Source organism: Bos indicus, chromosome 10, assembly GCF_029378745.1.
Source record: "Bos indicus isolate NIAB-ARS_2022 breed Sahiwal x Tharparkar chromosome 10, NIAB-ARS_B.indTharparkar_mat_pri_1.0, whole genome shotgun sequence".
Lineage (NCBI taxonomy): Eukaryota > Metazoa > Chordata > Mammalia > Artiodactyla > Bovidae > Bos > Bos indicus.
Genome location: NC_091769.1, coordinates 61,499,095 through 61,526,227, shown reverse-complemented (window position 1 = coordinate 61,526,227; position 27,133 = coordinate 61,499,095). Strand labels below are relative to the sequence as shown.

Genomic DNA, 27,133 nt, shown 5'->3' with positions numbered 1-27,133 from the left:
CCCCTTCAGTTCAGTTCAGTTCAGTTCAGTCGCTTAGTCATGTCTGACTCTGCGACCCCATGAATTGCAGCATGCCAGGCCTCCCTGTCCATCACCAACTTCAGGAGTTCACCCAAACTCATGTCCATCGAGTCAGTGATGCCATCCAGCCATCTCATCCTCTGTCATCCCCTTCTCCTCCTGCCCCTAGTCCCTCCCAGCATCAGGGTCTTTTCCAATGAGTCAACTCTTCACATGAGGTGGCCAAAGTATTGGAGTTTCAGCTTTAGCATCAGTCCTTCCAAAGAACACCCAGGACTGATCTCCTCTAGAATGGACTGGTTGGATCTCTTTGCAACCCAAGGGACTCTCAAGAGTCTTCTCCAACACCACAGTTCAAAAGCATCAATTCTTCGGCCCCCTTACTGCATGACAAATAGAAGGGGAAAAGGTGGAAGGAGTGACAGATTTTCTCTTCTTGCCCTCCAAAATCACTGCGGACGGTTACTGCAGCAGTGAAATCAGGATGATTGCTTTTGGCAGGAAAACGATGACAAACCTAGACAGTGTGCTGAAAAGCAGAGACATTACTCTGCCAACAAAGGTCCATATAGTCAAGGTCTTCCCAGTGGTCATGTACTGTTATGAGAGCTGGACCATAAAGAAGGCAGAACACCAAAGAATTGATGCCTTCGAACTGCAATGCTGGAGGACTCCTGAAAGTCCCACAGACAGCAAGGATATCAAACCAGTCAATCTTAAGAGAGATCAACCCTGAATATTCACTGGAAGGACTAATGTTGAAGCTGAAGCTCCAGTATTTGGTCATCTGATGTGAACAGACAACTCATTGGAAAAGTCCCTGATGCTGGGAATGATTGAGGAGAGAAAGAAAAGAGGGCATCAGATGATGAGATGGCTGGATGGCATCACTGATGCAAAGAAAATGAACTTTGGCAAACTCCAGGAAATGGTGAGGGACAGGGAGGCCTGGCAAGCTGCTTTCCATGATGTTGCAAAAAGTCAGACATGACTGGACAACTGAACAATAACAACAACAATTTTTTCACAGGCTTCTTTATCAGTCATTCATTCACTCAACAAATATTTCGGAGTACCTACAAAGCGCTGTACCCAATACCTGGTACTACGTGCTAGTCTCTTCATGGAATCTCCTCTTTCATCCATCTTTTTGTCTTTGCCCTGAACTCTCAACCTCCAACATACAACTTACACAATGTTCTTACCAAATCCTGAAATCCTGTCTCCAAGGTCCATGGCAAATGTCTCTTCTTTCCTTTGATCTTTCCTGACTTCTATTTTCTCTTCCCTTCCCCACTAGATATGAACTCTCTTTCTTCTGACTCCAGAGTACTTTATACTTCTCTTCAGAAAGGTATGTTCTATAACAAACCTATTTTTAAGTTATTTCTCCTATCTGTAGCCCATTTGTTTAAAAACATCAAGCATCACAGGGTGGGGAGGGGGAAGCATTATGATAATTAATTATATCTCCATAAGTGCTCAGAGCATTCCCTGCCTGCTTGTAGGTGCTATATAAAACTCTGCCAAATTAATTTCTGTTTATTTAACTTGTGCTTCATGATAACGACACCACAAGCTATACTCAAACAAGAGACTGTGAAGTTGCCCATTGCGTCCTAAGCACTTACATAGCTCTGAGTGGGTTGCTATTAAAAATATTTTTATCTTTGTTTCCCCATATATAAAAGCAGAAATAACTTCTCTGTCAGAACATTGTTATAGAAATCAACCAACCCAGGAAACTGATTAAAACAGTTATTTTAGGCTCCTACAGTTCTATTAAAATGTCTTGGCCAAAATGTGTTTTCAAACTAAAAAACTATTTACAAGTATACAAAAGAAATGATTTGGTGAAAAACTTGGATAATATTCTAAGTAGGTCAGGAAAAGGTGTAAGTTGCTTTCAAATCTGAAGTTAAACTTAGCTTCATCCTATCTTAGCAAAACAGTGAGGATTGGGAAAAGCACAGGAAATGATGTCATCTGTCAAGCAGCAAAGGAACTCAACCCACAAACTGATTTCAATTAAAGTGGTTCATGCCAAGAGCTAATTTCCATTCCCACATGAGCAACAAAGCCATTTAGCTACTTTGAGATAAAAAAGCGAACAGTAGTTTAAACAGTGACTTTACATGAGTTTTTAAATTGAAAAACAGAATGAGTTCTTCTTTCTGGAAAGAATGATAAGTTTATATTTAAATGGAATATAATAAAAACCTCCCTGATACGTTCTTATATGTTTTTTCTACCCTATCTTTCAGGTAAACTTTTTCCAGCATAAAATATTCTTTCTCCTTTAAAAAATAAAAGCCCTTGATCAGACTTGGGAAACAATAAGGCACGGTTAGTCCATCGGCCCAAATAGACCAGTGAACCATGTATCCTTAGGCCAGAGGAGCAGGCTCAGCAACCGACTGCTGTTGTTGCTCAGGTGCTAAGTCGTATCTTATTCTTGGCGACCCCCTGGACTGTAGTAAGCACGTCAGGCTCCCCTGCCCTCCACTATCTCTTGGAGTTTGCTCAAATTCATGTCCATTGATAATAGGATTTTATTCACCTGCTTTGCCACAAACATGTTTACCAAATTTGCATTCTTTGTGAGTCTTAGACCTTTAGGAGAAAAAGTATTTCCTTAATGGAAGGAGCACTCATTCAGGATTTCTGTGGGAAATAAAGGAACAAGATACGAAGTTTCACTATAGTTTAGAGAGTATACAAACTGGTTTTATTTGTGATTGAGTCCTGCCATTGATGCAAATTCTAAATTTACTCTAAGGTGACAAAAAATTCCAGATATGTGGCAATTAGGAGACCAAGTTCTATTTCTCTAGAAAAAGCCAAATGAAAAATAAGGGCTCCATTTGAACTCATAGGATGCTCTAAACACCTCAAGTTAGAATATATTCTTAAACTCAATCAGCGTTAAGACTTTACCAGAAACTAAAAGTACTAGGGGAGTTCCAATGCCTGTGCACAGGTCTGTGGCTGCCACATACATATAGCTCCGAGGAGAACTTCTCCTCCAAGATGGGTGGAAAGCCTCAAAGCGTTTCAAATAAGGTTCAACATCCTAGAACTAACGAAAATGTTGCCATTAACCCTTATCCATATAGAGTCCCAAACGGATTTTATATGTTCCAGTAGAGGTCAGTCATTTCAGTCATTCAACAAATATTTACGGAATGCCCTCCATTTGCCAGGCATCGGAAAGAGCAGAAGAAACTTTCTTTAGATTATAGCCCAGCACAAGTTAATTCTTAAGAACAATCAGCCCAAAGAGAGCAAAGTGAACACACTACTGGAACAGCAGAGATGCAGGGCTAGGTCTACACACCTCAGGTAATGGTTTTCTTTGGGATGCATTAAGTTGGGAATGATCCTAAAATTCTTCCATTATCTTGGCAGGCACAAGGGGCAGAAAGAACACTGGGAGCCATTTGCAAATAAGCATCTGTATGGTAACATATGATTTTAATTTAAGCCCTTGGAAAAGTACAAGACAAATAGCTAGACTAACTTCTGGACTCAAAACCTGAGAAAACAGTCCATAGGGGCAGCCAGAACCACTGCAGGACAAAAATGATTTTCACTGGGAGAAGCAATGACATTTTAAGTGCATAGTCTGTGGTGCCTAAAGACACACCAATTAGTAGAGCAACTTCACTAAGGTATGTCAAAACAAAACAAAAAACCTAGCAGAGCTGAAAAAGATACAAAGACAGACAAGTTATATGATAGCAGTGATGAAGGCACTTCCATAGACAGTTAACTAGAAAGCAAAGAGTTCAATTGTTTCTACGGACAAATCTGAGCAGATTCCACCCAAGCTTCTTCTCTCTGTTCACATAAAACCCACGCTTTCCTGAAAAACCTTTCCAAGGTCACTTCTTCCAGACCAGCTACAATGCTACCTTCCCATCCTCTGAGTATGCTCATACTTACACTTTCAGCAATGGTTGCACCACACTTGCTCAAACTTGCTAACCCACTGCTCTACAATTGTTCCCCTGGGCTTCTTACATCCTTTAAGCTTGGATTCGGGTTGGGAGTACAAGTACCCCAAATTCTAAGTAAACTGAAATGAATTAAAAATGATAAAATCTTATCCAAACTAAAAGTGGTTCCAAACAGTAAAGATGTCAATCCTCTCCAAACTGACATACAGATTTAAAGCAGTTCTATCGAATTCCTAGAGAATATTTTTCTGTATATACAGACAAGATGAATCTAAAATTTATATGGAAAAGCAAAGGAACTAGAATAACAATTTTGAAAAAGAATAATTAAGTGGGAGGAATTAGTCTACTCAGTTTTGAAAACTTACCATAAGCTGCAGTAATCAAGACTGTACGATACTGGAGAAAGGACAGACAGATCAATGGAATAAAATAGAGACACCAAAAGTAGATGTATACAAACACACCCAACTGATTTTTTTGATAAAACTTAAAAAGTAATTCTACTGATGAAGGACAGCCTTTTTGGAAATATTAGGTTGGCCAAAAACATCCTATGGAAAAACCCAAATGAACTTTTTGGCCAACCCAATAAGTGGGCTGGAGGAATCAGACATTCACAGGTATCAACTACACCTAGACCTCAATGTAAATGTAACATTTAGAAAAAAAAAAAAAAAACTAGAGAAAATCTTCAGGATCTATGGCTCAGCAAAGAGTTCCTAGACTTGAGATCAAAAGCACAATTATTTTCCATTAAAGAAAAAATTGATAAATTGGACTCAAACATATTTTAAAACTTTTGCTCTGTTAGAAGATGAAGAGGAAGCTATAGACTGAGAGAAAACGTCTGCAAATTACATAGCTGATTAAGGGCTAGGATTTAAAGTACACATAGAACTCTCAAAACACTAAATTAGAAAAGAATCCAATTAGAATCAAGGCAAAAGACGTGAAGAGACAACAGTTCACTCAAGAAGATATATGCAGGTGACAAATAAGCACAGGAAAAAAATAATAAACATTAGAAGCCAGTAGGAAAAAACGCAAATTAAAATTACAGTGATGTAATTACCACATACCCATCAGAACAGCTAGAATTGAAAACAGCAGCAACCCTGATAGCTGGTGATAATGCAAAGAAACTGGGTCATTCATACATTGCTGGTGAGAATGTAAAATGGTACAGCCACTCCAAAAACAGCTGGCTGTTTCTAGAAAAGCTAAATATATAACTACCATATAACCCAGCAATTGCATTTCTGGGCATTTATCCCAAAGAAATAGACTTACATTCACACAAAAACCTGTACATAAATGTTCATAGCAGCTTTGTTTGAATAACCAAAAACTAGAAGTAACCCAGATATCTTTTGATGGGTGAATGGCTATACAAACCTTACATTCATAGCATGTAAATTCATCAATAAAAGGGAACAAAGTACTGATACACAAAACAACCACAAAAGGATGAATTCCCAGAGAATTATGCTGAGTGAAAAAAGACAATTCCCAAAGGTTATATACTATGTGATTCCATCTATATAACATTCTTGAAATGACAAAATTATAGAAACGGAGAACAGATTAGTGGTTGCCAGGGTTAAGGAGGATGTAGGAGGAAACGGATAATGAGAGAAACATGAAGAATCCTGGTGGTGATGGCAACATTCTGTAGCTTGACTGTATCTATGTCAATAACTTGATTGTATTATAGTATCACAAGACATTAACATGAGGAAAACTGGGTAAAAGACACCCAGGATGGCTACGAAGTACGTCTTACAATTGAATGTGAATCTACCATTAACTCAAACTAGTAAGTTTAATTTTTTTAATCCTTTTAAGAAGCATAAAGAATAAAATAGAATGAGCATAAACTCAACTCAAAATTCTAAAATATGAAATTTAGGGAACACCTTTTATAATAATATACTGTATACTATTTAAAAAGATAATTATTATATTTATATATCTATATTATTTATTTTAGATATCTATTTTATATACTTTATCTATTTTACTTATCTATTGTACTTATATATATTTAAGGAGAGTGTGAGAAAATTCATGAATCACCCATGACAGGTCTTTATGAGAATTAGAATTGCTCAGGATCCATCTCTGGCCTCAGAGACTGAGAGAGTAGAGAGCAGTCCTAATATACCTAGAATTAAAGTCCAGAAAACCCACTGTTCTGAGCCTGTCTAGCCAATCCTCTTTTTGCCCTGGTGCCTCAACAACTGGTGGCAAGACTCCCAATAGGTTAACGGAAGCCATGACTTCCTGGTGTCCAAAGGAATTGCTGGCTGGCAGTTTGGACTTTCTGGAAATGCAATCTCTCATTCAGGTCACTAAGAGATCATTTCCTATTTTAACAGTCACAGGACACAAGTTGGAAACAACCTGAAAGAAAAACCTTCCTTTCATTCTTTATATTTTCAAATAAGAAGGCTAAAGCCTCCCAGGTCCTACAACTCACCTGGACCTCCTTGACTCCATCACATAACAAGTATACAGTTTCTCAGAGGAAATATTGGTAAAATGACCTAAATTTACTCCTTCTTACCAGAACCACAAGTTGTGAATGCAAACATTTCACTGAGTTAGATTATCTTTCTATTACCAGGGGAGTTAGCAAAGTGACCTACCCACATTTGTCTACCACACCATGGGCAGGAAGTTCTATAGGATGGCAGAGCTGTTTCCTAGAACATCATTTTAAAAGATCAGAAATGAATTCTGATCATTCCTCAGCTACCCTTAACTTATTAATAAAACATTCTGCCAGCTTTAGTTGTGCAAGCTGTCTGGACATTATTAGTTCAGGTAGAGTCCAAGCCAATGATTTTAAAGGCTCCAAATGCCTCAAAAACCCTCATGAAACCGTGTCCTCCCCCTCACTTCACTCTCCACTGGATTTTGTCCAGTGGACAAGCACCACAAACAGACCCAAACCTCCTCAAAGATTAGCATGCACAAGCCTTGGACTTCAGCCTCTACCCTAATCTGGCCCACAGGACCTTACCATTGCACTCCTCCTACCGCGCTACTAGCTCGAAATGTACTAGAACCACAGCTTTTCCCTCTGATCTTATTAACCTCTTTTCTTCACATCTCGTGATTTTTACTTGATTAAATCATTAGCAGCTCACACTATCATTGAAGACCTTTCCAGCTGGATATCCAGTTTGCCACCTGACTATACTTTCTCCCCCTTATGGAGTGGTGTGTTAGTGGCTGGTTGAAGGACCAATCTGAGGGATGGTTCTACTCCCAACTTGCTATGTAGTCTCCTTCCCCACCCGAGGCTCTCACTCCTCAGAGGCAACCTGGAGGTCATCATCCTGATAGAGGTGGAGACATCCAGCATGTTCCCCAAAGTGCTGCCAACTGAGCACTCTGCCTCCTGCTACTCCTCCAGCTCAAGTGCTCCTGATATATGGGATTAACCTCTTGTTGCTTGGAGAACATACATTCAAAACCAAGCTGAGATCAAGAAAGAACATTCTACCCTTTGTTGTTCACCTGAAACTCGCACAACATTATTAATCAGCTATACCTCAATACAAAATACAAAGTTAAAAAAACAGCAAAAAAAAAAAAAAAGTAGAAGAACATGCTATACTCATTGCAATAAGCAAATGAGCCCCAGCCCACAGGAGAATTTCTATCCCAACCTACAACTGTCTGTATTTAGTCCTCATCTGTCTCCATTTGGTTTCCACCAGAAGCAAATTCTGAGACAATAACTCAAATGTCAGTGGTTTCTTTTAGAAGTAATTTCAGGAAACACTGGTATAGAGACTGGGAAAGTGAGACAGGTAACAGAAGGAAACCAATGAAGTACATTCTCAAGCCTGTTCCTACATGGGCAGCTCGGGCTCCACTAGGGAACTTTAGAAGACAGTGCATAACACACCTCATAGTTAAGCAAAATGAGAGGCAAGGAAGTACGGGCATTAATCCAACACTTTCCATTTGTCACTGGTTAAAAGGTGCTTCTAATTAATCCCCTCAGCCTTTCCAGCTTGCCATGCATGCTCCCTGGCCAGAAAAATGTTACAGAGCTCTAAAGGCAGAATTGTTTGTGTAACCCATGAATGCCAAGGTATGTGAGTGGGCACCAAGAAGGTCTGCTGCCCTGCACTATTGGCCCCATTCTGTTAGTTGGTTCATGACAACCACAGTTAAATGAGAACCAAAGTTAAACTTAATAGGTAATAGGATCTTGATCATGCTCAAGTCTCTACTAGCAATCAACAAAAAAGAATGTACTTATTCCACAATGCATGCATGCATGCTACGTTGCTTCAGCTGTGTCTGACTCTGCGACCCTATGGACTATAGCTCATCAAGCTCCTCTGTCCATGAGATTCTCCAGGCAAGAATACTGGAGTGGGTTGCCATGCCCTTCTCCAGGGGATCTTCCCAACCCAGGGATCGAACCTGCATCTCTTACATCTCCTGCATTGGCAGGTGGGTTCTTTGTCACTAGCACCACCTGGGAAGCTCCCAATATTCCATAATACTCTCAAAACCATGTCAAAACCAGAATATGCTGTAAGGGAAGAAATTGGAAGTGGAAAAGGAACCTAAGATTTTTGCCTTGGTAATGGTCAAGATGTTGAGGGGCTGTTTATATTGAACTTCATTTTTTAACAACTAATGACTCACCTCCTTCCCAACCCCCACATTTCCCCTAATTCACTGCTGAGCACCCATGTTAAAAACAAAAACAACAGAATATGCCAGCAAAGTCTCTGAATAATGAACTGTGGATATTTCCTTGGCATCATGGAATGAACAAAGTGGTAAAATTCTAAAAGGCAAAATATGTTTGTGCTTCATGATAAATCATCCCCAGTAAACTGCCATGATGACTCCTAATATTGTCCTCTTGCAAAAGGCAGGGGTCTCAAGTTGTAAAAAGTGTTTAATCAGATTCCTACTTCAGTACCACAAGGAAGAATGCCTAGTTTCCTTGAGTCAAAAATGTTCATTAAATGATCATGTCATTGAGTATATTTTATGGTATTTACACTGGAGATACAAAGATAAATAAGATGACACCTACACAGAAGGATGCCACAATCTTTATATTATTCATAGTAACTATGTCCCACAGGTAATTTCCCTATAAAAAGTGAAGAAGGGAAATGGGAGGCCAGACTGAGGAGAGCCATTCCAAGTATTTTGGGCAGAGCAGAGAAGGCAGATGTTCTAGTGAAAAAAAAAAAAAAATGTATTGCAGGCAAGAGAAAAGCCAAAAGCAAATTTAGGAGAAAATAGGGCATAACCACATAAAATAATATTATATATAATGACATGTTATACTCACTGGATCTGGAGCCACAGGAAGGAGCTATCTGACCAGATGGGCAAGTGCACATATTTGGCCTCGAACAAAATCCATCCCCACAGGAATGCCGGCAAATGGCTATGAATAAAACCAGAGGTCTGTTAGCACATGGCTTTAGAGCACGGTGATTCACAGGGTCCCAATCCTCAGGTGAGGAAACTTGGACTATCAAGTTCCTTGATAACTTTGCTATCATGACCTGTGTGACCTTAGGCTTCAGGTCTATTCATGTATAAAACAAACCTGTTAGACTAAACAGAATCTAAAACTGGGAAGCTCCCTTATCCGTATGAGTAGTTCTCTAGCCTCTCTTTACTTATTCCACAGCTCACAATCTGTCAATAAGCCCAGGATAGTCTATAAAAGGAAAACAAAACAAAACAAAAATCCTGCATTGTTTAGTCGCTCAGTCATGGTCCAACTTTTTGTAACCCCATGGGCTGTAGTGTGCCAGGTTCCTCGGCCCATGCAATTTTCCAGGCAAGAATACTGGAGTAGGTTGCCATTTCCTCCTCTCTCTCTCTCTCTCTCTCTATATATACACACACACACACACACACACACACACACACACACATATATATATATATTTGTATGTTTGTATATATATTCCTGCATATACATACACACAAATATATATTTTGTTCAGTAGCTAAGTAGTGTCCAACTCTTTGTGAGCCCATGAACTGTAGCCCACCAGCCTTCTCTGTCCATGGGATTTCCCAAACAAGAATACTGGAGTAGGTTCTTTTCCTCCCCCAGGGGATCTTACTAACCCAGGGATCAAACCTGCTTCTCCTGTGTCTCTTGCATTGTCAGGAGGATTCCTTGCCACTGAGCCACAAAAGAAGTCCATATACATAATTATGTATGTATGGGGCTTTCTGTAGCTCAGTGGGTAGAGAATCTGCCTGCCATGCAGGAATCCGCCTATGATGCAAGAGACCTGGGTTTCATTCCTGGGTCTAGAAGATTCCCTTGGAGAAGGAAATGGCAACCTACTACAGTATTCTTGCCTGGAAAATCCCATGGACAGAGGAGCCTGGTGGGCTACAGGCCATGGGGTCACAAGAGTCAAACATGACTTAGCGACTAATACACATACACATTCTGTTTTTTACACTAACTTAGAGTTAGTGATATAAAACTTGTAGCAGTATTCTTGGTAGCCTATTTTATTGTAAATATTTAAAATTTAGTAATCTTTATAAAAAATTTCATGGCTGGCTCAGACCGCTTCCTGGTTCAGATCCTGCCAGCTGAGAACTTCTGATCTACAGAGCAACTTGTATCCTACACATTTAGTCCTGTTGTGAACCACATCAACAGTCTGAGAAGAGAAGTGTGAATCCACTTAATAGTACTGATTCTACAGTCAGGAAGCCATTAACATCTTCAAGCCACCCAGAGACTAATATCATACTGGTACCAAATGCTCTGCTAACTGGACTGAAGAATAAGTTCAAGTGGCAAATGGTTTATGCTTATAAAAAGACCAAGATTTGGTCACTACTCTTTTATACTCATAGACTTGATTCTTTCTATCAAACTCCTGCACAAACTTGCATGAAGTAAATGAAATATGCAAGGCCAAAAATAATGCCCTTGATAGAAAATGCATCAAAACGTCAGAAGAGCCCTAGGATGGAGATTGAAAACTATTAAGAAATAAGCTTTCAAAAGGCTCTACAAATACTTGAATACCTGAAGATAGCATTTCTCAGAGATTCCACAGAACACTAGGGAAAGGGTTTTGTTGTCAAGTTCATTTAGAAAACTCCAAAAACCATTACATCCCTCTCTTAGTCAGCTTTGATTTTGAAATAAACCACAAGGTGTCAAATGAATAAGTTTTTTTAGTCAAAATCAAGAAATGGGAAGGAAATTAACTTTTTCAGGTCACCAAGAGAATGCTGATTGAAATAATCTCTTCTTCTCCACAGACCATTTTTGGCCAAATGAGAAGGGGGATGACATGATTCCTTACTGGCTTCTCAGCTCTAAATTTCCCTATTATACTAATGGATTTTTCCAAAAACTGAAAATTATTTCACAGGTGTGATGACTGTAAAAGTTCATGCAGGACCAATGCCATAATTAATCTGACTTAGTATCTCCATTAAACACCACCTTGTCTGGTATGTGACTTGTCACACACATTTGTGGGATATGAGAATCTGAGCTTTGCCACAGAAGCAGAATCAATACAGGAATCTCTGGTACCATCAGAGTTCCTCCCCCAGTCTTCTCACTCATTTTCATATGATGCTCTATCTGCTTTCTCTCCTCTTTGTCTAAGAGTTAGGTTTCCTTTTAGCCTCCATCACCCAAATTCAACACGCAAGGTTTGGGTAGGCTTGTAGGTGGCCAACACGGAAATTACAATAAGGAAGGCAGCAATGATCAACTTTTTTAAAAAACCCCATCAAAGTGATGACATAGTCTACGCAGCCAGGAATAATAGATGCAATGACTTGAAACCTTAATCAGAGTATCCCTGTGGCTTTATTCCCTCTATCTCAGAAACATTTTAAAAGAAGTCACTGAATTAAAGTATTAACAGTGGCTTGCCTGAGTTAATATATTCCAAAGCTGGATTCAGAGGAAGTAGGAAAATCTTTGAGCTGGAAGGCTCTGCTATAAACATATTAATGGTATGTAGTTACATAGGACAGAATACTAAGAATCACCATGCAACCAAAACAAAAGAAAACGATGAAAAATAATAGATTGCCTATTACTTACGGACAATACACTGATTTCCACCAGGTAAAGTCTTCCATCCAGGGCAACAGTAAGCATTATAACGTGATCCACAGACATTGGGTCTGAAATAAAAACAAAAAAATTTCAATCATAATAACTCCATATTTTTTTTTCAAAAAAGAATATGTGACTAAATTAAAGGAAAAAATTCCTGAGCTATTAGAACAGTATGAATCTTTGCAGACAAGAACAGTAAGCTCATGGGACTCAATGCTGGCTTAGTAGTTTGGTACATTTTAACATAATGATACCAATAAGGATATGCTTAATATCACCTATGTACACAGAGCATCAGGAAAATAAAGACCATAGAAACAAAATGCAGTTCTATCACAATGCACGTATATAAAAATTTATGGTGTTACACGAGTCTAGTTTAAACAACGTATTTACCAATCTAGTTAAGAAAAGTCATCATGAAGTATACCGAATATTAGGTCTTATATTTTTACTCATTGAAGTTGTGTGTATTTTTTCCTATGGCCAATCTACCCTCTAAAATATGACCACATTCTTCCTTTCACCAGAATTATAGGAATGCAAACTCCAACATTAGTCAGAAAAAAAAAAAAGCCAAAACATGTAAATATTTCTTTAGCAAAAGTTTGGAAACATAGTTGATACCCACAGTTACAGGAAAATAAAGTCCATGTCAACTGGATTTCTTGTTTACAGACAGTTCATCACATGTTTTGGAACAAAGCCAAGCATTCAGAATCCAGATGATCCATATTTAACACTTTAAGGGAACAACTGGGTAAAGATTTAGCAAATTTTATACTGGAAACTAAGGCAGAGGATATAACACAGACACCCAGAAGAAACCATTCATTTCACTCTGCCACATCTGCGGGCCTGAACATTGACGCCAGTTCTTCAGGTTGAGGGGCTGATAAGGCAGATCAAAGGTTTTACAATCGATTTCACAAAACAGCAGCTATCCCAAGCCTTGCTGGTATAAATACTATAGTCCCATTAAGTATAAGCCTTTAAAAACTATTGCAGAGCTAAAATACATTTTCTGTTGGGGTATACTCACATATTCTCACTATATTTGCACAGAACCCTCCTGTATTCTCCCTAAACTCACCACCTTAACCAAATGCAGGATTGGAAAATGAGCTCAAGTCTTTGCCTGTCCTGAACTCCCTTTACAGCCCCAGAGAACCTGGAACATCCTACAGGGAAAAATGCATACTTCAGACCAACTGATGCTGACATTAGAAAGAGAAAGAAGGATGGAGGAGCCAAGGAGAGGGCCCCAAATACATACCTAGCCAGGGTAAGATTAGCCAGGGTAGAATAGCCAGGGCTATTCCAACACTAGACAGAAAATTATTGGATAGAGGCTTAATATGTGCCTGGTGTTGGGAACTCTCTGAGCCTTAGTTTATTTCTCTACAATTGGGATAATGGAATGTGTCCACATCACATGTGTGTGTATCAGATGAAATAATGAACATGCTGCTGCTGCTGGTGCTGCTAAGTCGCTTCAGTCATGTCCGACTCTGTGCAACCCCACAGACGGCAGCCCACCAGGCTTCCCCATCCCTGGGATTCTCCAGGCAAGAACACTGGAGTGGGTTCCCATTTCCTTCTCCAATGCATGAAAGTGAAAAGTGAGAGTGAAGTCGCTCAGTCGTGTCCGACTCTTAGCGACCCCATGGACTGCAGCCTACCAGGCTCCTCTGCCCATGGGATTCTCCAGGCAAGAGTACTGGAGTGGGGTGGCATCGCCTTCTCCTAATGAACATGGAAAGCTTATAAATGAAAAAGAAAATGAAAACACATAGCAGCAGCAGCATGGTGGTGGAATTATCTTCTGATCTAAATTAGCTATTCAGCCAAAGGAACCATAAGAGATTATGGAAGAGAGAGAAACTTTACTGGGAATTCCAAGCCAAATGCTGTCCATTCTCTGTCCCTCCTGTGACAAAGTAGTGCCCTAAACTTTAGTTCGGAGTGCCCAGAACTTCCCAGGGCAACTCATAATCTTGGAAAGGGGAGTGAGAGGAAGAGATAGGACAGACAGCTGGGGCAGGAGAACACCCAAACTTCACAAAAGTTCTCTCAATCTAAAATGACAATCCAGGCCAAAGTCAACCACCTCAAACCTTCCCCACCAACAACTCCACTGGATTCGATGCAACTCCAAACCAAACCCTGGAAGAGCTTCAGAGAGTTCCTGAGCCTTTTGTAGGGTGTCCTGTACTCAGAGTAACTATGTTTTTCAAACAAAAACCAAGACACATTGTCTGACAAGAATGAGTGTATTTATGGAGTAAACACATACAACAGGGTTAAAAAAAAAAAAAAGTAGGTAAAAAAGAGTACAAAATCAGTCCTACAAAGCAAGATATTCAAAAGACTTTCCAAGATATTTGAAAAATCACAGTAATAGACATTCTTTATTGTTCCTTCAATGTTTAGAATCAACCTATAGACAAAACATGGAAGACACTGCAATTTACAATGGTTACAAAACAAAAGGTAAATGTTTTAAACAATCATGGGTCATAAATCAAGAAATAGTTGGAAAGAAAAGCGTGGAGAGAAATAAAGCAATTGATTCAGGAAACAGAGGTTTAAGAACCTAATTTTTTTAAATACCAATAACTAAAAGTCATTCAATAATTATTTTTAAAATGGGAAAGAGAAGAGAGAGTAAAACTATAGATCCAAGTGAGCTATGTCCCCATCTCTCACTGCAAGAAGCCAATATGTACTGTTTAAATGTAGACACAGAGTTACAAACACAGTGCATGGTGTCAGGAGGATAAACATGAGAAGAAATAAAAACAGAAATGGTTAAAACTGGTTGCCTCAGGAGACGAAGATCTGGGGAAGCAGAAAGTTCTTTTGCTTCCTCAATTAATACCCATCTATAACTATTCATTTTAAAAATATGTCCTGTTATACTTTGATCATCTTTTATTTAAAACAACAATTTTTACTTTAAACGTATGAACTTCTTATCTCATAAACAGGGTAATTCCTGCTTCATTCGAATGAAGCATTCATCGTTCCCTTTCATTAATTATCACATTTTCATTTCATTGCATTCCTTAAAATTCTATATAGTGTTGAATTATGATTTCTTTTCATGCTCTGACTTTTTGGAGTTTAATAACTTTGTCCTTTTTAATAGGTAATATATTATTTAACTTCAACAAATATCATCAAATGACAATTGCTTTGTCTTGTTACCATTTGTTCTTCAACAACACTAAACCCTACTATGTCTTGTGGCTGAATACAAAGTATTAGAAAGATATAAGTTTTCTCCTCTGCTGACTTTGGTCTTGAGAACTGCAAACTAACTGGATGGCACTTATTCTACTTACACACACACACACACACACAAGGTTTAATTCTAGAAATGAATGTCTTATTTAAGTTGGAAAGCACTAAGATATTTGAAGTCTAAAGTAGACATGTTGGATTATTTCCATTCCAAAAGATTTTACTCTCCAGGTTTCAGCACAAAAAATCATTAATAAAGAAGATAAATCATTAATGAAGTTACTTTTTTGTGTAAATAAAAGTGTAGCATTCAGACCTCTTCCTTTGTACTTCATCAGATATACCCACCAACCCATCACTAACAAAAGTCAGAGTTAGAGCTCCATGCAAGTGGCAGTAGCATTCAGCAAATTAAAGGTAAAATTCAAAGAGAAAAGATATGCCAAGTGCTAAAGACACATTATTTCATCTTCATAGAAACTCTCTAAGCTAAATTCCATTATTACTATTTTAACAGTAAGGAAACTATATCTTAGGAAGGGTAAACAAGCTAGCTAGCTAAAGTCCCATAGCTTAGAAGTAGAGAATGGGGATTTGAACCCAGGAAATCTTATTTTAGAGCACACTGTCTTAAGGCAAAGATGTATTTAGGTAATAAGATGATATTCGCTCAGCAGCATTAATGGTGGCATAGATTAAAAATATCAAAAAATGTCCATCAACTGACCAAAGCCAAACATAAACTGTTTTACCTGATTCTTAATAGTTTATGGTGGGAAGGATATGATTCCACTTTACTGCTATACATTACATTTTTTCAATTACTCTTTGTAACTTTTCTTACCAGTTGCTCTGAATGTTAGCCCTGCAACAACCCAACTCCAGTCACTCTAGGGGAGGGGTGAGCCTCGGCAGGCTGGATATTTGGATCCAGTTCAGACACAGTCTCAGAGATTGTGTGGGCTAGCTAAAGCCCCTCTCAATGGAGCAAACAGCTGGGCTCTACCACGTCTGACCACATCATTGTAAGAATTGGCCTCTGTGTGAGATGTCTGCAGTGTGTCCACATTCCTAAGCCAGAACCCACTTCTGTGAGTCTGGCGTCTTATAGCCAGGATAGCCCTTCTGTTTCCTATCCCAAATGCAAAGTATTTTTCAGACAAGACCAGGGTAATCAAAACAAATTCAAGGGACTCCTATTTTATATGCATGAGTTTCTCAGTTGTGAAGTGATAAAACTTTGGACAAACAGAATAATAAGCATTAGGTAAAGGCTAATGATAATGTTCATGGGGTTCTCAAGGCAAGAATAGTGAAGTGGTTTGCCATTCCCTTCTCCAGTTAAAAGACGCTTACTCCTTGGAAGGAAAGTTATGACCAACCTAGATAGCATATTCAAAAGCAGAGACGTTACTTTGCCAACAAAGGTCCGTCTAGTCAAGGCTATGGTTTTTCCTGTGGTCATGTATGGATGTGAGAGTTGGACTGTGAAGAAAGCTGAGCGCCAAAGAATTGATGCTTTTGAACTGTGGTGTTGGTGAAGACTCTTGAGAGTCCCTTGGACTGCAAGGAGATCCAACCAGTCCATCCTGAAGGAGATCAGCCCTGGGATTTCTTTGGAAGGAATGATGCTAAAGCTGAAACTCCAGTACTTTGGCCACCTCATGCAAAGAGTTGACTCATTGGAAAAGACCCTGATGCTGGGAGGGATTGGGGGCAGGAGGAGAAGGGGACGACAGAGGATGAGATGGCTGGATGGCATCACTGACTCGATGGACATGAGTCTGAGTGAACTCCGGGAGCTGGTGATGGACAAGGAGGCCTGGCGTGCTGCGATTCATGGGGTCGCAAAGAGTCAGACACGACTGAGCGACTGAACTGAACTGAACTGAAAGGTTAATGATATGGACCCTGCTGGCTTCTTTGACCTTCAGAGAAAAAAGTTATCATTTAGTCCTCTTGAGCATAAGTATGGGGAGGTATCAAAAGCATATGCCACCACATGACAAAAGGTGCCCATGTAACACACCTCAAGGTAGACATTCCTAATAGTCCAGTTTCAGAGTTTAAAAATAATTACAACTTTATCAAAAATGAGATGAAAAAACTATAATATGCAAATGAGCTATATATAATGTGGAACCATACATCATTATTTTATGAGTACTTTGACAGATTTTATCCAGGTAAAAAGAAAAACCATCGGTGCTATCTCATAAATGACTCTATTGCTTCAGTAAACTTTGCAACTGCCCCGCCCTTATTTTATTTATTTTATTCTGGCTCTCTTCTTAGCCGAAGGCAGAGGTCACAGCAGTGATCTGAATACATGTGACCGTTCCAACCCATCTGCCAGTCACAACAAATCGAGTAATGAAACTTCAAACCCCAGCAATGAAAATGGCTTCCATGGCCTCCTCAAGCATCAGCCAGGCTCTCCAGACCCCAGGACGTATTTCTGGATTGTCTGGATCAGCACTGGCTGGGACACAGACAATCCTGGCTTTCTCGTTGGAAGACTTAAGCCAGTCAGCCAACCTCTCTAACCTACCGCACACAATTCTTCTGAATGAAAATGATTTCAAAAGGAACAGGAAGATGAACCATTGGTATTCTGGTTTGAAGGAGGTTTATCCTCTTCTTGCTTTCTCCCAACTGTTAGACTAGTAACTCCATTATCCTCACCTCCAAAGCTAGTGTCTGTCTGTTTCTCAAGGCTTCCCTCCCTTCACTTCTTTTCCCTCCTTCCTTTCTCTTTCTCTCTCTCTCTCTCTTTCTCTCTCTCTCTCTCTCTCTCTCTCGACTTCTACTCTCAGGGCCTCTAGAATGAAATGGTCTGTTACTACCTCCAACTGACAGAGGATGAGATGGTTGCATGGCATCACTGATACAATGGACATGAGTTTGAGCAAATTCCAAGAGACAGGAGAAAATGAAGGACAGGGAAGCCTGGTGTGCTGCAGTCCACAGGGTCACAAAGACTTAGCAACTGAACAACAGCAGCAACAAGGCATCCAAGATCACATAACTCATCTTCTGGTATAGCCAGTAAATTCACTGCTGAGCACACAATAAGGCATGTGAATAACTGCCTTGTCTACAAGGCGAGTATAGACAAACGCAAAGCCATTCAACCATATGCAGTGAGAATCTATTGTGTGTTAGGCCCTGTGTTAGATAAGAAATAAAACTAACTAAGAGAAGCATACTTAACACCAAGATCATGGTTTCTAATACCATTCTCCAATAAAAGGAACCAGGGCTCCCGGGACACAGGGCTGACTCGAGGACTGGGCAAGAAGTGCACAGGGTGAGTCTGGAGTATCACGTGGCAATAGAAAGTAGAAGGTAACTGCCAAACAAAGAACAGAATTCACAAGGATGAGCATATGTCAAGGATACAGGAGCCAAATGAAGAGCTCCCAGTGGCCAAAGCTAGAAACATTTAAGTAGCAGAATAACAAAAGTAGTATTGGATTATAATCCAAAGTATAAAATAAATGTCTATGAGTCAAGATTGATAAATACACGATTGAATAAATAAAGGCAAGAAAAGAGCAAAGTCTCTTGTGCTAATAAGTTCCAAATAATTTATGTAGATACTCTGCCTTCAAAAAGGTGAAGTATAACTCACTACTCCTTAAACATTTCCCAAGAAATCCTAATTGAGGGATGATCTACAAAATTCCTAACCAATAGTCCTCAAAAGTGTCATGGTCATCACAAACAAGGAAAGTCTGAAACTGTCACATTCTAAGAAGACATGAAAACTAAATGTAATGTGTGGCATCCTGGATGGGATTTTGAACATTCAAAAGGACATTCGGTTAAAAAATAAATTAATCTGAATAAAAGATGGACTTTAGTTAACAAAATGTATCAATATTGGTTCAGTTAATTGTCCTCAATGTATCAAACTAGTATAGGAGGCTAACAGCGGAGAAATTTGTGTCCAGGGTTTACAGGAGGTCTTGGTATTATCCTCCTGTTTTGTTTTTTTTTTTCCTTGTAAATCTAAAACTGTTCTAAAATTTATTAGAACTTTTAAAGTTTATTTAAAAGTAAAATAACAATAATATTGTTACCATGCAATTATAAATAAACTGTTACATTCCCTCAAAGGTGACTAAGATAAGAGTCTTTGCTCTTGAAAGAAGACAGACAAGTATGCATAGCAGGCCAGTGTGACAGGTAAAACGCAGATGTCTAGGCCTGCCTGAGGAGCTAAGGAAGCTCAGAACAGGAGCATCTAGCCTCATCACCCGAGGTAAGCTTGGAAGGGGACTATCTGAGTTATGCCTTGATGCTTCCCAGTTGCTAAGAGGGGTCACTAGTTTTATTTCATCCCACTGTTGAAATTACTCTCAAATCCTCTAACCCCATTAGTAAATCCCTTGTCCAAATCCTAGTGTTTCACTGTTGGACTAATATCACATTCCTTTTTCCTGGCTTCTTAGTTCCTCTCTGCTCCACTAGGACAATGTAGCTAAGCTGCTTCTTTTTTTAATTACTTTTTATGGGAGTACAGTTGCTTTACCATATTGTGTTAGTTTCTACTGTACAGCAGTTGGACTTCCTTCCCATTTAGGTCACCACAGAGCATTGTCTAGAGTTTCCTGAGATATGCAGTAGGTTCTCAGTAGTTGCTAAGCATCTTTTCATATTCACCATGGCTAATTCTATTCTCCTGGGATACAGAGATAGACCTTTAATCACCATAAAATGTTAAACATCTCACTATTAGCTTCAGATGCCTTTCAGCTCTGCTCCTCCTCTTCAGGGACTCAGGTGTCACTCATGTACAGACCCCCTCCCCCAATACACACACACACACACACACACACACACACACACACTCTAAACTCTTCTTTCACATTTATACTAGCTCTTCTACCTTTGTGTTTAGTGTATAATTCCATCTCCCCTCATAACACTAATCTCTTTTCCTTGATTAATCCCATCATGTTTCAACCTACCAACACAATTCCAGACATACTTCTCAAAAACCTACATATGTGATATTGCAATTATATACTTTAAATAATTTTATGTACAGATTCTCATCTGTGAAACCCACCCATAGGCCCTCTGATCCCAGTCTGACAGTTCTTCAAACAGAGAAACAATGCTTGTTATGCCAGGAACATCTGGAGTCTGTTCAGAAGCACACAAGAGAACACTGACTAAATGCCTCAGTAAGTACAAATCATAATTAACAAAGATTAATACCATCTCTTCAGTATCATAAACAGGCCAGCTGTAAATGAGGCCAACATAGAAAACTGTCTCATAGTGAGAACTATTTCTTATAAATTAATCTATTTAACAGAAGAATATTCCATGCCTATTTAAATGGTTATAGACAGTTAAATGGGGTTCCCTAGTGGTTCAGATAATAAAGAAGTGAAAGTGAAGTAGCTCAGTCGTGTCCGACTCTTTGCAACCCCATGGGCTTCAGCCTCCCAGGCTCCTCCATCCATGGGATTTTCCAGGCAAGAGTACTGGAGTGGGTTGCCATTTCCTTCTCCAGGGGATCTTCCTGACTCAGGGATTGAACCCCGGTCTCCCGCATTGCAGGCAGACGCTTTACGCTCTAAGCCACCAGGGAAGCCCAGATAATAAAGAATCTGCCTGCAATGTGGGAGACCTGAGTTTGATCCCTGGGTTGGGAAGATCTCCTGGAGAAGGGCATGACAACCCAGTCCAGTATTCTTGCCTGGACAATTCCATGGACAGAGAAGCCTAGCAGGCTACAGTCTGTGAGGTTTCAAAGAGTCAAACAAAACTGGGTGACTAACATTTGCAGACAGTTAAATAGTAATGCATAATGGTTTCATGGCTTGGCCATTTTGTGGATATTCTGATCATTAATTTATTCTAATCAGTGAGGTTATCAATGTTTATAACTCAGGGATCAATACATTTCCTTTGAGAAAATACAATATCAATGTACAGAAAATACTCATATATAAATATCTGATTCTACTTATTTCTTCAGCAAAAGAAAACCATAAATCCCAAAGGTGACTCAACTCAGCAAAAGTTTGAAGTGTACTTTCTCATGGAAGATTGTTGTGTCTGATCAAAGTCACTGATGGGGCCAGCATTTGTGGTCAATTCCTAAAGACGAGCATCACAGAACTCAGCAGGTAGCCTGGAGAGGTTCCTCTGGCTACACTGCTAGAATGGAGGCTTTTCCCTCCCTAATCTGTTTGCACCAGTGGCACAGAGAGGATGAGACTTGCACAGTTTCATTTTATGTATGCCCTAAGTTGTGTTTTGTGGAAATTTTGTGTTGATCCAAAGCAATAGCCCTAGAACCTGAAAGACAAAGAATTTAGGTTGCCATATCAAGGACACACATACACACACACACACACAGACAAAGACACACACACACACACACACACACACACACACACACACCTTCAGCCTTTCTCAGCTAAGGAAACCCAGTTGCTAAGGCAGTTCCCCAAATCTGGGAGATCATTTTACAGTGGCAGCCAGTTTAAATCCTGTTGCAATTTTTTATAGGTGATTGAAATGGGAAAACCACTAGATCATTCAGGTATTACCTAAATCGAATCCCTTACAGTTATGCAGTGGAAGTGACAAATAGGTTCAAGGGATTAGATCTCATAGAGTGCCTGAAGAACTATGGACGGAGGTTCCAGACATTGTACAGGAGGCAATGATCAAGACCATCCCCAAGGGGAAAAAAATGCAAAAAGGCAAAATGGTGTCTGAGGGGGCCTTACAAATAGCTGAGAAAAGAAGAGAAGCTAAAGGCAAAGGAGAAAAGGAAAGATATAAGCACCTGAATGCAGAGTTCCAAAGAATAGTAAGGAGAGATAAGAAAGCCTTCCTCAGTTATCAACGCAAAGAGATAGAGGAAAACAACAGAATAGGAAAGACTAGAGATCTCTTCAAGAAAATTAGCGATACCAAAGGAATATTTCATGCAAAGATGGACACAATAAGGACAGAAATGGTATGGACCTAACCTAATGGTATGGATCTAATGGTATGGAAGCAGAAGATATTAAGAAGAGGTGGTAAGAATACACAGAAAAACTATACAAAAAAGATCTTAATGACTCAGATAACCATGATGGTGTGATCATTCACCTAGAGCCAGACATCCTGGAATGAGAAGTCAAGTGGACGTTAGGAAGCATCACCACGAACAAAGCTAGTGGAGTTGATGGAATTCCAGTTGAGCTATTTCAAATCCTAAAAGATGATGCTGTGAAAGTGCTACACTCAATATGCCAACAAATTTGGAAAATTCAGCAGTGGCCACAGGACTGGAAAAGGTCAATTTTCATTCCAAACCCAAAGAAAGGCAATGCCAAAGAATGTTCAAACTGCCACACAATTGCACTCATCTCACATGGTGGCAAAGTAACCCCCAAAATTTTAAGCCAGGCTTGAACAGTACATGAACTGAGAACTTGCAGATGTTCAAGCTGGATTTAGAAAAGGCAGAGGAAAGAGAGATCAAATTGCCAGCATGCGTTGGATCATCGAAAAAGCAAGAGAATTTCAGAAAAACATCTACTTCTGCTTTATAGACTACACCAAAGCTTTTGACTATGTGGATCACAACTAACTGGAAAGTTGTTAAAGAGATGGGAATACCAGACCACCTGACCTGCCTCCTGGAAAATCTGTATGCAGGTCAAGAAGCAACAGATAGAACTGCACATGGAAAATCAGACTGGTTCCAAATCGGGAAAGGAGTATGTAAAGGCTGTATATTGTCACCCTGCTTATTTAACTTATATGCAGAGTACATCATGTGGAATACCAGGCTGAATGATGCACAAACTGGAATCAAGATTGCTGGGAGAAATATCAATAACCTCATATATGCAGATGACACCACCTAAGTGGCAGAAAGTGAAGAGGAACTAAAGAGCCTCTTGATGAAAGTGAAAGAGGAGAGTGAAAAAGTTGGCTTAAGACTTGACATTCAGAAAACTAAGATCATGGCATCTGGTCCCATCGTTTCATGGTAAATAGATGAAGAAATGATGGAAACAGTAAGAGACTTAATTTTGGGGGGCTCCAAAATCACTGCAGATCATGACTACAGCCATGAAATTAAAAGTTGCTCCTTGGAAGAAAAGCTATGACAAACCTAGACAGCATATTAAAAAGCAGAGACACTACTTTGCCAACAAAAGTTCATCTAGTCAAAGCTTGGTTTTTCCAGTAGTCATGCCTGGATGTGAGAATTGGACTATAAAGAAAGCTGAGCACTGAAGAATTGATGCTTTTGAACTGTGGTGTTGGAGAAGACTCTTGAAAGTCCCTTGGATTGCAAGGAGATCCAATCAGTCAATCCTAAAGGAAATCAGTCCTGAGTGTTCATTGGAAGGACTGATACTGAAGCTGAAACTCCAATACTTCAACCACCTGACGCGGAGAGCTGACTCATTGGAAAAGACCCTGATGCTAGGAAAGACTGAAGGCAGGAGGAGAAGGAGATGACAGAGGATGAGATGTTTGGATGGCATCACCGACTCAATAGACATGAGTTTGAGTGAGCTCTAGGAATTGGTGATGGACAGGGAACCCTGGCATGCTGCAGTCCATGGGGCTGCAAAGAGTTGGACATGAGTGAGCAACTAAACTGAGACCTGAATTGGAACATGTGCAAGTCTTTGCTTTACTTTGGAAAAAAAAATAAAAAGTTGTAAAAGAGGGAGAATTTAAAGCCACAGGGTGCACTGGACTAGGAAACCAGACATTGACCCAAGAAAACCAGAAGCACACGGATGTGTGTGGCAAGTCCTGATCCTCCTGACCGCACAGGGCACTTTCTATGTCTAGAACTGTGGATTACACAATACTGGGAACACACAAGTCTGCACAGTTCACTAAACCACCCATGTGACCCCCTCAAACTTCTAAAGGTAATGGTTTGACTAGCTTTCTGTTATGGTAAACTTGCACTAAACCTACTTCTCTCCAAGGCAAGGGATCTGTATCTTGCCCGCTGGCATCACACCACTGGTTGTGAGTATAAAAGGAACTCCCATCTAAACATGGGGAGAGGTGTATTTGTTTATGAATTTGAAATTACTATTCAATCCTGTAAGGATGAGGAGGGGTTTCTTCAAAACAGGAAAAAAATAAAAAACAAACAACAAATAAAATGTGCCTCATAATTGCATCTCTCCAGCCTCTACAAGGATTTAGCCAATGGTATCACATAAACTCATGGTGCTTCGGAAGAACTGTTTCCCAGAACCCAGCAATCCCTTGGATTTACCCATGAGTTCAAGACGAGCGTGGTTATTTTCTTAGACTGGGATATTTGCTCCATTTACCCAAGCCAAAGCCACACTGTACTTTTCTAAAGGGTGGGCAAAATTCTAGAAATGATTGAAATGCAAACAAGTAAAGTAGACAGGTGATCCAGAACAGGCAGGCCCAGGATGGTCCTACGGAATTCACCACTCCCAACGGCCAACTGGTCCCTTCCCACCTCTTTACCACCCACAGAAGAAATAAGGGATTGAAACCACGATTCTCACCACTTCCCAGAAGTTCTCAAACAGAGAGCTCTGTCCAAGGAGATAATATCTTCTGAATGTCCTGGCAGCCCCAGGAAAAGACAGGAAAGCCAGCCAATGGGATCAGGCTGAGGGGAAAGAATGGTGTCCTTCAGCAGCCGGGAGGGCAGAGTGATTCAACTCTCCAGTTCTGAGGACTGGCAGCTCCCAGCTGACAAACAGGTAGGGTTCCAAAATGTCATTTCTATATTGGTATTTAGAACTTGGACAGGCTTTTCCAATAGAAACAATGTTAATAGGTGGTGGTTTGGTCCCCGGGCTAGTCAAATAGCAGTCTCTCGGCCACATTATCAGCTAAATGGGCTATTGTAGGCTGGTCTGGGAACCTGACCACAGACTTAAAATGTTGTTTCTATGGGAAAACACATTCCACGGCAGGCAACCAGAGGGAAACTTGGCCACTCAAACCCATGGTCCCTGCAGCTCCAGCCAGCTGCCCAGTGAGCTGTGAGCACCAACCACCTTAAACTCAGGCCACTCCACGCAATCCTGAGAGGGCAGCCTGGCTGGAAGGCTGCCCAGCCCCAGGCCCAAGGCCACCCCCCACCCCCAGCAGGAGCCCATTAGGGCCAGTATGGGATATCCCTAAGTCCATAAATCAGGAACTTAAAAACTGAGGAGTGATTGGATATTCTAATTCTCAATGTACCTGCATTATTTTACAAAGCAGAAGATCCCAGAAACTATGATGTAAAATCAGGACCCAGGGCTAGTTCACAGACCAAAGTTTCAGCGAGCCAATTCTAGAAAGAGTGGCTTCCAAATGAAGCAAGGAAACAGGTCATTTTTGAATGCTATTTGGTGGCTTTGCTCTTATACTCAGGTTATTTGAGCATTTCAGACTCCCTGGAACTGATTAATTACCCTCTCTTTTATATAGAATGTGAGCCCTTTAAAGACAGATCTATACAGCCCTAGCACCTAGCACAATACCTGCATCTTAAATGGTAAATGAAGGCTTAGAATTTCACAGGTACTTCCAACTAAGAAATCTAAGTTAGAATTCTGTCAGAGTGGTGAGAATTTAATTTGATGAAAAGATAAATATGTTTCTAAGAAACCAAATAATAAAATAAAATAATGAAAAACACAATTTCTAATAAGAAATCAAGGTTTCTATTCACTTTTTAATTTTAAAAAATTAAAATGAAAAATCAAATAACAAAAGACCCAGATAAATGGAATTCATGGAATATGAGAGTAAAATTTTTCCTTCTTTCAGATGGATCATTTGAAAATATTTTACAGCTTCAAAAGCTTTGAAGGGCTTGAATCTCAAACTCTATTTCATAAGAGTCAATAGGAAATGGATCTTTTAAAATCATTTTTATACCAATTCTTATCATCAGAACAGAGACAAGACTGTTGCTAAGGAACAAAAAAAAAAAAGGGGGGGGAAATAGATCATTGATAGAGTTTGTTTCTAAAAGAAGTCAGTTAATGGCACGCTGTGGTTGAGATTATTTCATAGAAATTAACAATTCACAAATTAAGCAAGTTGTAAGCATTTACTTCTAAAAAATTAGTTATCTGGAAATTTTTTGAATAAAAATAGCCTAATTAAAACTTAAGGGAATTTGACTGAATCTTGAATTTATCTAGTCCATATGAAGTCACAGTGTAGAATAAAAATAATAATGAACAACTTTTAGAGAGCTTTGTAAATGATTGTGTGACTCTTCCCTTAAATTCTATCAAGAATATGATTTGCTGTGCTCATTTTCAGATGAGGAAACTGAAATTCAGAGAAGTGAAGTAATAGTTCAAAGGCTACCCAATGGAAACATGTCATAAATCACTAATTAAAAACCAAAAGAATTTATTAATAAAACATTCCAAGGCTAGTACTAAAGATTTTAGATTAGAGATTAGAAAGATGTTTCCATAAATACCCCAGAGAGAATGTGTTCCTTTATATAATCTCATTTGTGTATAATTTTTTTGCGTGCTCTGATTTTCTTTTCTGAGGTCTGCAGAACCAAAAAATTTAAGACACATCTCACAAAGTATACCGGAAAAGAAAAGCAATGATAAAAGGAACACATCTTGGGAACATTCACTCCTACAGACCAGTACTTTTATTTCTGAAAGTTTCTACATGGTGAATATCCTGCCCTGGTCACCCTGGTTTAAAAAAAAAAAAATCTCTCAGCTCTTAACATGCTCAGTGTTTAGGGGAGTGGGTGGGTGGGGAGCAA

General features: G+C 39.6%; 1 protein-coding gene across 2 annotated transcripts in view; it reads right to left on the bottom strand.

The window, feature by feature from the left end:
- FBN1 (fibrillin 1) overlaps positions 1–27,133 on the bottom strand; it is a 264,472-nt gene that overhangs the window by 218,138 nt on the left and 19,201 nt on the right. For both annotated transcript variants that reach the window (XM_070797597.1, XM_070797598.1), the window contains exons 3-4: positions 12,088–12,170; positions 9,322–9,420 (exon numbers count right to left, since the gene is read on the bottom strand). In XM_070797597.1, the coding sequence (XP_070653698.1) occupies positions 9,322–9,420; positions 12,088–12,170 (182 nt within the window). The remainder of the gene's footprint in view (positions 1–9,321; positions 9,421–12,087; positions 12,171–27,133) is intronic.